This window comes from Notolabrus celidotus, chromosome 1 (genome assembly GCF_009762535.1).
Source record: "Notolabrus celidotus isolate fNotCel1 chromosome 1, fNotCel1.pri, whole genome shotgun sequence".
Taxonomy (NCBI): domain Eukaryota; kingdom Metazoa; phylum Chordata; class Actinopteri; order Labriformes; family Labridae; genus Notolabrus; species Notolabrus celidotus.
In genome coordinates, this window is record NC_048272.1 from 38573104 (window position 1) to 38587851 (window position 14748).

The following is a 14748-nucleotide window of genomic DNA, read 5'->3' on the forward strand; positions in this document are numbered from 1 at the left end:
GCACATCCTAATCAATCCGGAAACAACGGAATCTGACAAAACCAAATAAAATATGCAAATATAACACATAAGGGGGAGTCAACCATCAACAACTACACTAGGTGCAAATCAATAAACAAACAAAAACAATTCAGGCATGTGACACATGCACAAAAAAACAAAAAATAAGGAGCAAGGAGAATGTAATAATAAAAAACAAGACCATAATTCAAAACAACAAGCCAGAGAAGTCACCACATATCCTTCCTGCAATCCCATTTGAATTACATCTCTTCAATTATCAAAAGTAAATCTTGAACTGATTTATGAAGCAGCTAAATGAGGGTTTATACACTTTCATAATTGTTAGAAGAAAAGAAGCGGACTATTTATTTCTTTTATTCTGAAATTTCAAACCGGATATAGAACCAGAAGTGACAACTGGCTTTCTAAGACACCGGAAGTACTCGTCGGTTTTGGTGACGCTGCATAAGACTGCAAGACATGGACCGGTCTAGTAAGTGAATTCATCGTATATTTGAGTGATATTTTACTGTTGGGCTGTTAATCTCGTTATTTAAGTCTTTTGTGCTCTAACAGGAAACTGCTGTTCTTTAAATAAATGTGAATAAAGACACCGTGCTGCAGTTTGATGCATGTTTCTGATGCTAGCTAGCTAAAGCCTTCGGAGGAGTGAGCGTTATCTCAGTGAATGAATGAATGAATGAATGTCGTATATGAAAACCCTCACAGGAGATAAAACCGCATCTGAATCTCAGAGGTGATATGTTATTACACCTTTAGACTGGTCTGTGGGTTAACTGGTGTCCGCTCTGTGTCGCAGGGTTGTTCGGGTTGATCTTCCTTAGCCTGGCTCTCTGTGGAGCTGACGCGCTCACACCTGCGCACTACCTCTCCCTGTCTGATGTGGCCCGGCTGCAGAACCTCCTGAGCCAGCACTTCACGGACCTGGAGTCCGCATACTACTCGGTTGTGGGTCTGTCCAAACTTGGAGCAACTGTCCCGGATCACACGGTAAAGAACCGCTCCTGAATGCGGAAGTCCGGATCCTCCATGGTCCAGATGTATAAGGACACACACTATAACACAGATAACAGGAAGAAAGAACAGATGCTTTTATTATGAAATCTATTCTTCTACAATACAAGGGCCTTTATTTATATTTCTATGTTCCATAGGCAAGTTTATGTACAAAGCAGCATTCATACAAAGAGCAATTCATAGTGCTTTACAGAGATACAGAAACACAACACAGTAACAATCAACAAAACCTCACAGCAAACACTTACAACATTTCAAATTTCATCATCTCATTCAGTTCAGACGATGTACGTTTAGTGCAGCCAATCAAATTTGATCTACTCTGTCTCTCTCTCTACTTATATAAGTTAACATACTAAATAGTGTTAGGTCTGTTTTTAATTATAAATAACCTGCCCCCTTCGCTGCTCTGAAGTCTGTAACTTGCAGAGTCTTACTGTCCCGCCGGACACAGAATCTCAACTGATCTCGTCTTAACCGAAATGAACCCTTTAATTATCGATTCATCTCAGAACTTCTTCCCAAGGATTAAGACACAGTGAATATTTTCTGTGTCAAGTCGCAACCGGAAGCTGGCTCAGACCTCTTGACAACCTGGCAGGGTGCCCTACAGCCCAGCAACATCCGATTATAAAATAAGACATTAAATTGAAAAATATGCAATTTAAAATATGTCATTAAATTGAATAATATCAAATTTAAAATATGACACTAAGTTGAAAAATATCATATTTAAAACTGACATTAAATGGTAAAATATATAATTAAAAATGACATTAAATAGTAAAATATATAATTTAAAATATGACATTAAATGGTTAAATATCCCATTAAAAAAGGACATTATATTGTAAAATATACAATGGTAAAATATGACTATAAATGATAAAACATCCGATTATAAAATATGACATTAAATTGAAAAATATCCAATTTAAAATATGTCATTAAATTGAATAATATCTCATTTAAAATATGACACTAAGTTGAAAAATATCATATTTAAAACTGACATGAAATGGTAAAATATATAATTAAAAAATGACATTAAATAGTAAAATATATCATTTAAAATATGACATTAAATAGTAAAATATATAATTTAAAATATGACATTAAATAGTAAAATATATAATTTAAAATATGACATTGAATGGTTAAATATCCAATATAAAAAAAGGACATTATATTGTTAAATATACAATGGTAAAATATGACTACAAATGTAAAACATCTAATAAAAAATATGACTTTAAATTGAATAATATCTCATTTTAAAAATGGTATTATATTGTAAAATATCCAATTTTAGAAATAACATTAAATTATAAGATATCTAATTAAAAAATGACATTAAATAGTAACATATATAATTTATAAATATTACATTAAACAAACATAAGCATTAAAACATAAAATATTTTAAAATATAAGATCAGGAAGGAAAGAATGTAAAATAGAATGAGTTTAAATATGTCATTAATTCTCATTTTGCATAAAGAAATAAAAAGAAAATCCTGAAAGTTTATCAGAAATGTTAAAAGTTTGTAGTCAAAGAAATAAAAACTAAGGTTTAAAGATGAGTCTGCATCCATTAGACAGCAGAGTAAGCAGCATGAAAGAGGAATGTTTTCAGTCTGGACCTTAATGTGGTCAGAGTCGGGGCTTGACTAATAATATGTGGGAGGAAACCATATGCAAGATTAACATTAGAGAACGAGAAGACTGTCACCAGAAACACCTCCTCTTACAGCCCATGAGGGATATTCTTTATCTGAAGACATTTCTAGCTGTGTAAACTTTGTGTGAAGCCTTTCATGTCGATACATCCTGCCAGAAAGTACAAACACTGTTAATAAATATATGACGGGACAAACATGTCGGCTTTATATCAAAACCACAGTTTCAACCCCTAATTGCAGATCTTAGATTATTTATTTAGGTTTCACAAAAATCACAGCCTTCAGTTGGGCAGTGGGAGATGAGGGCTGATAGGAGGGGAGCAGGTCAATCAAATTAATAATGGAGTCTCGAACGTCTCTAGTGATGGATTTAAATAACAATGGATTCACATATTTTTAAAAGTAAAAAGAGTCCCATTTGTACCGTGACCTGGAAGTCCTGGTCATTGTAACAAGCATTGAGTCACAATTCAGTCACTTGAATAATGCACATTAAATACATTTATGATTCTAAATGTTCTTGTGTTGAAAATGTTTGTTTGTGTTTGTAGGAAGTCTGCCAGTACATCAACTCTCAGCTTGATCCCACAAGTGTTGACTCCATCTTCTTTGCTGCAGAGACCAGTCAAGCGATTTCAGGATGTGAGGTATAAAAAAGACTCTTCTTTTCTGCGCTGTAGTCTTTCCTTTTGTTGAGAAGAGTTTAGTATATCCAGGAGGTTCATGATGCCTGGTTCACGATGCATCACAATGTTTTAGGGGGTCAAAATGCACACAAAATGAAAGCTGCATGTGATGTAATGAGTTTGATCTGGGAAAAGTGGACAATGCTTGATCATAATTGTTCACGTCATAGATCCCTGTGTCCAACGAAACCCGGGACATCCTCCTGGCAGCGGTCAGTGAAGATTCCACCATGTCTCAGATTCACCGGGCTGTGAGCGCCCTCAACTCTCTGGGGCTTCCTGTGGCTTCTCAGGAAGCTGTGGGGGCCTTGACCGCTCGCATCAACAAAGAGGACAACGTCATGGCGTAAGTGTTTGTCAGGGAGGGCAGTATCTTTGTGCTCATGAGCCAATCATTTTTTGTGGTATAATTTTCAATAAATCCACCTTCTCTTCCCTTCACTTTTGGGGGACAGGATCACCTTAGCTCTGCAGACAGCAGCTCGTCTGTCCCAGCAGGCTGAACTTGGAGGAATCCTGGAGGAGATTGAGGTGAGTCCTGTAGCTTCCTCCAGAGGGTGCTGTGTTGTTGTTTAACTCACAGCAGGACACACCTGACTCTGTACCGTGCACGGAGATGTTTTTTAAATCTGATTTAAGCTGTTTTTTGTTTTCCTATCAGGACCTGACAGCACGCCTGGATGATCTTGGCGGCATCTACCTCCAGTTTGAAGAAGGACTTGAGGCAACCGCCATGTTTGTGACTGCTGCTTATTCACTGTCCGATCATGTGGATATGGAACCCCCACTGAAGGAGGTATGATCTCTATACTTAAACAAGGAGTTGGCTTTTCTCTGCATGTTTTGATTCTATTCAAAGATGTCGTCTCCCCACAGGACCAGGTCATCCAGCTGGTGAACTCCATATTCAGCAAGAAATCCTGGGACTCATTGGCTGAGGCCTTCAGTGTGACAAGTGCCGCCGCTGCCCTCTCCAACAATCGCTTCCATGTGCCCGTCATTGTCAGTGCTCAGGGTCCAGCCACAGTGTCTCACAGCCAGCCAACCCTGCAGGTACAGCAGACAGAGATCAGTGAGGCTGCAGTCTTCTGCATCGCTCTATCAAACCCGTGATAACCACGTTTATCTTCCTGCTTCACAGCTCCTTGTTACTGATGTCATGTCTCAACCTCTGGCCACGGCCAATGTTCTGGTGGAATCTGCATATGCTGTGGCCTCCAAGAGCATCGTCCTCAGCCAGGCACCATTCACACTTAATGAGTAGGTATCACTGGAGAGAGATGTCTGTGCATGAAAATGTTAACACAAGCTTTTCACTAAAGCTGATAAAAATAAACACACATCCCCCCCATTGTGACACAAAGTTAGTACACTGTTCTCTGAAGTGTATTGGTGCATTTCAACCAAGAGTTCCGGGGTCTTTTAGTCCCCAGAACTACTTCACCCTGAACTAAAAGGTTCCTGTGCCCCCATTGTTTGCGTTTCGGGCTGAAGTCCCGGGTAGATTGTGCAAATTAGGCCAGTGACGTATGGAGGAAAAAAAAGTAAATGCACTACACCCCCAGACCAGTAGAGGGCAGTAAAACAAAGACAAATGCCATTCATCACAGATGACACCATAGAAGCAGACGGACAGGCAGGTATCATTATGAACAACACAACAGTTAGCATGAAGAGACTCAGCTGGTGCTGTTTTAGATGGTGCTATATTTCATCACAGATGGATTCACTGAATCAACACGTGAGAGGAGATAAGCGCTAGGAGCAAAGACGTTTCAACACGGCTTTAAAATCCTTTTTAACTCAAAAAGCCGTGGCAGAGATCGGCCCCCATAAACGTCTTTAAACGATCATTAAATATCTGATGAGGATATTTTGAAATCTTAATAAAAACTAAACTAGTTGTCATTCCCAGGAACTCCCTCTGTGTTTCAACAGCTGTGTAAACTCCAAAAACACTGACACATTCAGCTGAAGGTCTCCAGTTTACAGGGTCACTTTTAAAACCGTAACACCAGGAGAGATGCATTCACGGTGGGCTGAGAGAAGACTACTGTTACAAGCTGCTAAATCAAGTGAATCACAGCTTCTTCTTTTGAAAAGTACACACACATACAAAAAAGATAGAACAAATAAAAACTAATGAAAGAAAGAGAAATCAAGTGGATCACAGATGTGTGTGATGTTATTGTGGACGGAGGGCAGAATAAAAACACTGCGGTTAATCTTACAATCAGACACGTTCAGCATTGCAGGCCCTGCCCCCCGAAAGTCCGGGGACCTTTGAAAAGTATAACCCCCCAAGCAGGGGCTTTTCAGGGGGGAGATTATCTACCCCTGAACTAAATTTAGACCCTGGTTCCTCCGGTCGAAACGCATGTAGTTCCAGGGTAAAGTTCCTCCAGTTGAAAAACACCTTATGTGGGATGTTAATCTAAATGCACCTCACAGATGTTATACAACAGGAATATTTCCTTCTCTGTTGTTATTGTAGAGTTGTGTAGTGTGTTTGTCTTCATCAGTGCTTCCCTTGTTTTGGTGGAACGACACTAAATACATTTTCTCCTTTTTCTGCAGCGGCGTCTTTGAGCTGAACTTCATGTCTACCCAGCCAGCCAGTGGATATTATCAGTTCACTGTTGCAGTGGCAGGAGACAGCCGACTGGTTGCCAACCATGTGGAGGTAAGATCACAGGAGTGACATGGATCAGCCATTGGTTTACCAGTTACATATTAATTTAATCTTGAAGCCACGCCTTTTACAATCACTTTTATTGAGTCAGAGGTGGGTGGGTTCTTTTGCAGCAGTTAGCCTACTTTGCTGCCTCCATTCTGTTTCCATGCCCTGACTCTCTCCCTTTGTTTTGTGACCTCATCTGTAGCTTAAAGTGAAGGTGTCCACTGAGGTGGCCGTCAGTAACATGGATCTCTCTGTGGTGGATAAGGACCAGAGCATTGGCACCAAAACTACCAGGTCAGGAACAAAGTTTAAGAAATGATACCTTGTTTTCTGACCTGTAATATAATTAGAAAAATGTTAAAACATATTTTTTTTAATTTTATTTAATTGTATTTAATTTTATTTAATTTTATTTTTATTTTTATTCTATTTTATTTCATTTGATCTTGATTTGATTTGATCTTTTTTTATTTATTTTTATTCATATTTTTTTGGGATCTTAATTTTATTTATTTGATCTTTAATTTATTTCATTTGATCTTTATTTTATTTTATTTGATCTGTATTTTATTTTATTCATATTCTATTTTATTTTATTTGATCTTTAATTTATTTTATTTTATTTGATCTTTATTTTAATTTATTTGATCCTTATTTTATTTTTATTTTATTTTATTTTTATTTTATTCTATTTTTTTCATTTGATCTTGATTTGATTTGATCTTTTTTTATTTTTTGTATTCATATTTTTTTGGGATCTTTATTTTATTTTTTTGACCTTTCATTTATTTGATCTTTATTTTATTTTATTTTATTCATTTTTTATCCTTATTTTATTTATTTGATCTTTAATTTATTTTATTTTATTTGATCTTTATTTTATTTTATTCGATCTTTATTTTATTTTATTTGAACTTTATTTTATTTTTATTTTATTATATTTTATTTCATTTGATCTTTATTTTATTATATTTGTATTTATTTGTCCTTCTATTCATATCTTGACTTTCGTTTATAAGAGCTCTGTAATGACTGGATTTCCCTCCCTGGGATAAATAAAGTATTTCTGATCTTAATTCTGATTCTTCATTTCCACACAGAGTGGACTACCCCTCAAAGGCCAAGATCTCCTTCACAGCAGACAGTCACCAGAACTTTGCAATGTCCTTCCAGTTAGTTGACGTCAACACTGGAGTGGAGCTCACCCCTCACCAGGTACGACCATAAAAAGCAGCAGACTTCATGAACCCGTTACTCGATCCAGATTAAAACCCGTTTACTCTCTGTGTCACAGACATTCGTCCGGCTTCACAACCAGAAGACCAGCCAAGAGGTTGTGTTTGTGGCTGAACCCGACAACAAGAACCTCTACAAGTTTGAGTTGGACACAGCAGAGCGGAAATCTGAGTTTGACTCCATGTCCGGTACCTACTCCCTCCACCTCATCGTTGGAGATGCTACCTTGGAGAACCCCATCTTGTGGAACGTGGTGAGTTTGTGTTTGGACGATGTGGTAACAGGGTGTTTTATTGATTCTACATGTCACCACGCTGGTGATCAGTTATCTCTGAGCTCTGACGTTTAGTTGTAATCTCTCTGAAGGCTGATGTCATCCTGAAGTTTGTGGATGAAGAGGCTCCAGCCACCATCCAGCCCAAGACTCTTTATGTACCAAAACCAGAGATCCAGGTAACACTTGCCTTCACCTTGAGTGTATCAGATTTATACCCTTTACTTTATAATGATAGAGGATCAAGCCGCATGCAGAAAGTTTCAGTCCAGCAGTTGACATGCTCGTTCCTCTCTGCAGCACTTATTCAGGGAACCAGAGAAGAAGCCTCCCACAGTGGTCTCCAACGCCTTCACCGCACTCATCCTGTCCCCGCTCCTGCTCCTGCTCATCCTGGTAATATTGACAATCTTCTTCCATGACGTGTCACGTTTTTATTTTTAATGCTACAGCCTATATCAGGAAGTAATTAGAATCCTTGGTTAAAAACACGCCTAAAAAAAATCTCGTATTTTCATTATGAAGCGAACCCTTTTTTAAATAAGCAGTCACCTTTGTAATTACTGTTGAATGCACTGAACAGCTCTTCAGAAGAAGCCTTCGTACACAATGATTGAGGCTGCTGCATTAATATGATGCTTATTTTAATTTGACATCACAAAAGCTACGGCGTGTTTTTTTCCCTGGCATTTGTAGCGGTGAGTAACGGTTATTGTTGCCGTGAATCAACGCATTGTGTGCTAGGTGGTAAACAGTTTTTCAGCCCTTTTGTTTGCAGCTCTTTGCAGTGGATGAAATCTCATTGTCTTTTATTCCCCCTCTCGTCTGTAGTGGTTAAAGCTCGGAGCCAACATTTCCAACTTCAGTTTCTCCCCCAGCACCATTCTGTTCCATGTGGGACACGCAGGTGAGTCCCCACAAAGTAACGTGTTTATCACAGATACGATTGTTCTACAGACTCGTCATCTGCTGTTGTTCAGGATGATAAGTGAATTCCAGTAATGACTGTGTGACATCCTGCATCATCATAATTATTTTCAGCGATGCATTATTCATGAAATTTCACAACCAAACCCACAATGAACTCCGGATTAAATACTCCAGCGACCCCGACTACAACATCTGTGGAACATGAAAGAAGTTGTGTTCACGTAACAGCCCAGTCTCCAACGAAACATTACAAAGATTTGATCCATGTGATGAAAATCTGCGTTTTCATTTAGTAATGTCATGTAAATATTCAGATTTTGTTGCATTTGGTACACAGTGTTTCTCAATGTTACTTTAAAACCATCACTTAGATTGGCAAATCAAAATAATATCAAACATATAATACAAATAATATAAAAATAATAATAATAATAATAATACCAAAATAATGAAAATATCATTATAGAATAATGATATTAAAAATAATTATATCAAAATAACACAAATATAGTAATAATAACAATAGTAATATCAAAATAATACAAATACAGTAATAACGATAATAGTCATAATATCAAAACAATACATATATAATAATAATATCAATAATATAATATGAAAATAATGATAATAATAATGATAATACCGGAACAAAGCAAATATAATAATATTATTATTATATAATAATAATAATAATAATAATAAAATAATGAAAATATGATGACACAATAGTAATAATGATAATATAATAACAACAATAATAATGTAAAAAATAATGATGATAATAATAATAATATTAATAATTAAATAATACCACAACAAAGAAAATATATTAATAATAATAATAAAAACTTTTTTTATGGGGCATTTATTTCCTTTACTTAATATCACGGAGGAGAGACTGGACGACATGGCACTAAAGCTGCATTATAAAGAATTCTAGCTCAATGAGAAATACATCATGAGGAAACCTAAAATCACCCAACACAGCTGGGGAACCTTTGACCCCCTGTAAGAGTCTGTTACATTGTAGAGCTCCTGTGGGGATCTTTATCTGCCAGAGTTTTTTGATGAGGAATCTCATCCTGCTTCCTTAAAACACTGACACACATCACTCACTTTGAGTATTTGCAGTGGAGGCAGTTTCTTCAGAACAGTTGTGGTCTAACACCTACCCCCCATAGCGGTTACAAGCATTATAAAGTCTCGTCTGCTTTTATTGGTCATGAAGAGTCATTGCTGTTAACACCAGCTGGTTTCATACGTCTCTAAAAACTCCTCACTGGAGCTTTAAACCGTTCCTCTTGATAGTTATATTCTGAGTCGTGTTAACCATGTCAGATCTGTCTGGCCGTTCACACTCAACCCTGCTTTGTTGTTTCATTTCAGCCATGCTGGGCCTGATGTACGTCTACTGGACCCACCTGAACATGTTCCAGACCCTGAAGTACCTGGCAATTATCGGCGGAGTAACTTTCCTCGCTGGAAACCGCATGCTGGCGCAGAAAGCAGTGAAGAGGTACGTCTCCTGATGGTTCCTGGAACAAATGGTTCTTAGAGGGTCCTTAATCCCAGAGAGACAGCCTTGCCCCTTTCAGGTGATGAGGACTCGGTGCTTTGAGACCTCTTGGTAGTTCTTATCCTAAAAGCTGAGGAAAAGTGCCTATTCCATTTCAGTAGGTTCTGAGTGGGTCCCCAGAGGCTGATTTCATTGCCAGGCTCTCTCCCAGGAGGAAATCTCATGCCTACTTGGACCAGAGAAGAAGTGAGGCATTAAAATCTACAAGAGAGATTATCTAAGTGTGCAATTTCCTCACCATCAATATGTAGAGCCCTCAAAGGGTCAGAGTGAGCAATTTGTACTGTGTGTCATGGACTCAAGACATCACTCTATAATTGTTAACGTGTACTTCCTGCTCTTCTAGCAGCCTCTTTAACCCGTCAAATCAAATACAGTATTGTAATTAATTATTCCACAAACATCATGTTCTGCTGAGGACCTTTTCTCCTGCTAACCTCTGTCTCCTTTCAGCCGCTGCCTTTGTTTCTTTCTATCAACACCTTGCTGTCTCTACTCCTCTTTTCAGAATTGCCGCAGAGCAAAGTAGTAGGTTGGCAAAGTATAGGAGTCTACGATAAAGCCCCCAATTGTAACAAATGAGTTGGTGGGTCATCCAGGCTGAAGTAAGGGCATCCTCTTAGACCGCATCCCCAGTGCATTTTGATGGCTGGCAGAGTGCATGGCTGTGTGGTGCTCACTCATTCCAGCTCTGAGTGTTCACGTGTACTTGCCACCCCCCCCTCTGGTTACCTTCTCACTCATACCACCGTTATCATTACAACCATAGCCATGCTGGCACTTTGTGGTAACCCCTCCATTGTTGTGTGACCACCATGGTTGTGGTTGTGTCATTACATTGAGTGCCATGTTTTGTGTTGGTGTGCCAAAACAAAGAACTGTTCAGGGCCCGTATGCACGCCCAGCCATTACACAAACGGGATCATTAGTCTTAATGTACCGTTATGGAACGGCCCATTTGGCCGTAGCGTTAGCCGAATGCACGACTGCAAATAATCAGCAAATTAACTAATTGCGCCATGAAAGCGAGGCTTGTGCAAAATGTCATATGTCCAGGGAACCTCCTGGAAAACCCCTATCCAACAAATTCAAGTTGCGCATGCTTACTACACATAAACAGGAATAAACATGGCGAGCAATACCGGTGTGACTGAGAGAAGATCAAGAAAAAAACACATTTTCAGAGGGAGAAGAAATGGACATTTTATTACAAGAGTATAGAATAAAAAAACAGCTATTATCAGCAAGTCAATCCTCAAAGATAACAAACAAGGAGAAAGGGAAAGTTTGGCTGAAGATCTTGAACCAGGTAAATAAACTGCAAAAAAGGGTAGCTTCAATATAGGGTAAAAAAAACTGAATTCAAGGTGAAAATTTCTTCAAACTAGTGAAAGTATCCGTCCGTGCAGCAAGTTAATTTTACTTGATAAGAAATCTTAAATGAAATTGTTAAATCTAGAAATAAGCAGGCTCTGAAAAGTATTAAAAGGGTTGAAATAAGTAGAATATGCTGATTTTCTGCTCAAACTACTTGAAAACAAACTTCCTACAGCACAGTTAGGAGTGGAATATACTGAATATAAGCAAAGAAAATCTCATTTATTTATTTTGTTTACTTAATTTGAGCTAATTAAGGCCTGGGGACAGGAAAGACACCATTTTAAGTAAAAAATGACTCACTATTAGAAAACTATGATTACATGATTATGGTTTCTTGATATAAGCTGGATCATCTTAAAATAAACCTAATCCATCTTAAAACTAAAACTAAAATCTTTAAACCAGGTCTTATTCTTAGAATATACCTCTGAAATGTTTCTACAGAAACCACAACAGCAAGCTGGATTACTGGCAACATTTAATAAATGTCAGGATTAACAACATATAACATCAAGAACATATTAATAGTGGCTCAGGGTTGATGCATACTTCTAGACATGTAAAACACTCTATAGAGCCAAACCAAAACAGATATATCAGCCTAACATTGAGCAATCACATGATACAAGCGGCTGTAAATGTCTTAGGTTGGATTGCGAAGACAATCCACAAAAATATAAAATATAAAATATAACTATAAATTTAAGACGTCAAGAAAGTAAACAGATCTTTTAAGGATCTGCAGGAATCTCTGTGACCTATTTCAGCACCTGTTTTTAGAAGTCTGAGCCATCCGATTGAATAAATTGCGTCTTGAATAGATGCCTTATGTCTTAAATCAAGCAACTTGAAGTTGTTACTCAATCTTAAAACTAGTTTTATTTTGATGAGACTTTAGGTGAGACATCCAGTGTAGCTTATTTTGACAGTCATTCACTAAATTTAAGATTCATAGACTAATTGAGACACAAAAGACATGTTCATATCATAGACTGTAAATAAAAATGGACAGCGTTGCTCCGCCTCTTCCCGTTGTACTGAAGCCAAAAAATCCCTCTCCTGGGCGTTGCCATTGTGCAGCCAGAGCCTGTGAAGCTCCTGTAACGAGCTCCGCCCTACAGCGTAGCGTCACAAGACGCTGTGTGTCCTTTGAAGTTTCTCTCTACGGCAGCTGTCAATCAAAGCAAACCCGGAAGTAAAAACCCGTTTTTTAACCTCTAATAACTAACCAAGAAGAAACTTTTCAGGAAAAAGAGGCCTTGAACACAAAACAGTCAAATACTAACTACATATCACCACAGCATACGGATATGAGAAACATTCGTACCACGTGTATTTATTTTTTAAAGTTTGACTGCTACTTTTTTCTCTAGGCTGCATAAACATTACACAGAAGTGACAAAAACTATACTGCAGCCAGCCACCAGGGGGCAAACGCTCCTCCGAAAGCTTCACTTCCAGTGGAGCGAGATGCACCCCTGGTTCATAATCAATTTAAGATTCAACCATACATACAAAGATTAAAAACAAGCAAATAACTCTAAAAACAAGGCCATTCACCTACCTGGTCTCAATCTAAGGATTCAAATATTGGCAAGTGCTGAATTATTTACGGTGAGCGTGTGGTGTTTCTGAGCGCACAGAAGGAAACCTACAAAATAAAATAAGCAACATGAAAGCAGCTTTGCGCAACAAGCACCGCCACCAACGTGGTCCAGGTGGAGGACCACCTGTCCCCCCATTGAAGGATGAGGACTTGTTAACGGAGTTGTTTTGGAAGGATTCACTTCCTTTTCCAAAGGATTCGTTGGATCCCTAAATATCCATTGTCTTTGCATATTTGATCTTCAACAGTAACACATAAGCATGATGTCCTCCATCCTTTAAACAGCCTAACAGGTGTGGTAATCCTGCCGTTAGCACCTGTAATGGTGGGGTCTACCGCCATTCAATTCAATGCTTTGTTGAGGCGTTAACCTGGCTCATGCATACAACAACCCGTTTTCATCACTAATGGCTGGACGTGTATACGGGCCCAGGTCTTGGGCATATGTCATGACGACGTGTGTGTGTGTTTGTTGTGGATGGGTGCACATCAAAACGCATGAGAAACCCTTTGAATGGTAACGACTGAAGTTCACGTGATGTTTGTAACAACTTGTTTTATTCTCTCTTCCACAGAATTGAGAAAAAATAAGGAGAAGAAAATGAAAAGAGGACACTGATGAAGCTCATATTGTTTCAAAGGAGTCATCTCACATCACATCGAATCAGACTTAAACACGGCGTGGGAGTTCAAGAATTCAATCGGCAGTTTAAACATGCAGTTTGTCAGCGTTGCCAAATGGAAGGAATCAAGATATCACTGCATCTCTGAGGACAAACGCTCACACACAGATCCTCCCACTGAGGGCTGTAAAGCTACTGATCATTGCACTTCATCTTCCTGTGAGATTTGTCTTCTTATTGTCCAACATGCCAGCGTGTCCTGAGTCAGCTGGGTTTTTTTATTTGTGGGTTTTTATTTGATTTGTGGTTATATTTTGTACATTCCTCTGTTTTCGCTCAGTGCCCGTTTCACCTCATAGTAGAAGCTGATCGTGAAACCACTGGCAGGAGCACTGACACTTTGGATCTTACTACGCCAGTGTGTTAGCCTCATGTGTGCATCACATCAGGAGATTTGATAAAAAGTTGGTATCACCCCCCCAAAAAAATGTTAATAATGAAACATGGTCCATTTGAAGACGAGATGTTTTTGTAATGAGGAAGAGGAAATAAAGAATTTGAGGTGAATCAAAGTTTCTGCTCTTATTTTTTTGACTCAAGGCTTTGTGTTCTTCGCTTTTTCTTTCACATTTGGAATAAGTGGCATCTTGTTCTGCTTCAACTTAAAGGAAGAGTCAGTGAGTCTGTGTACCAATACCATAGACTGTGTAAATAATGGACGTAGTATCTGTGTCGTCACCCATCTGTTCCTGAGCGCTGTGTTGAAGCCAATTGTCAGAGGCAGCCATATTGGAAATGGTGAACTCAACCAAAAGAGTGTGACGTAAAGAGGCAGAGTTTGAGCCTCCTAGCCAACAACTATGTGTTCCCGCCTGTCAATCAAGTCAGTCATGTCCTTATTTGGGCAAAAACTCATAATCTTAATATCTTCTGAATTGTCAAAAAAATTCAACCCCTGTACAGTGTGTGATGATAGAAATTAGCTATGTAGAGCCAACCCTTTTTTTGATCCAGGTTGTAAACATGTTTAT

The 14748-nt window shown here is 38.3% G+C and overlaps 1 protein-coding gene across 1 annotated transcript; it reads left to right on the top strand.

The window, feature by feature from the left end:
• The first annotated feature begins 389 nt into the window (after window positions 1–389).
• rpn2 (ribophorin II) lies at window positions 390–14289 on the top strand. The gene is made up of 17 exons (XM_034685228.1): window positions 390–496; window positions 824–1014; window positions 3275–3370; window positions 3580–3755; window positions 3865–3940; window positions 4071–4205; window positions 4286–4462; window positions 4551–4669; window positions 5987–6092; window positions 6292–6383; window positions 7190–7304; window positions 7384–7578; window positions 7692–7778; window positions 7900–7995; window positions 8431–8506; window positions 9919–10048; window positions 13670–14289. Exons 1-17 carry the CDS (start codon window positions 484–486, stop codon window positions 13683–13685), a joined length of 1896 nt encoding a protein of 631 aa, XP_034541119.1. The 5' UTR covers window positions 390–483; the 3' UTR covers window positions 13686–14289.
• The last annotated feature ends 459 nt before the right edge of the window (window positions 14290–14748 follow it).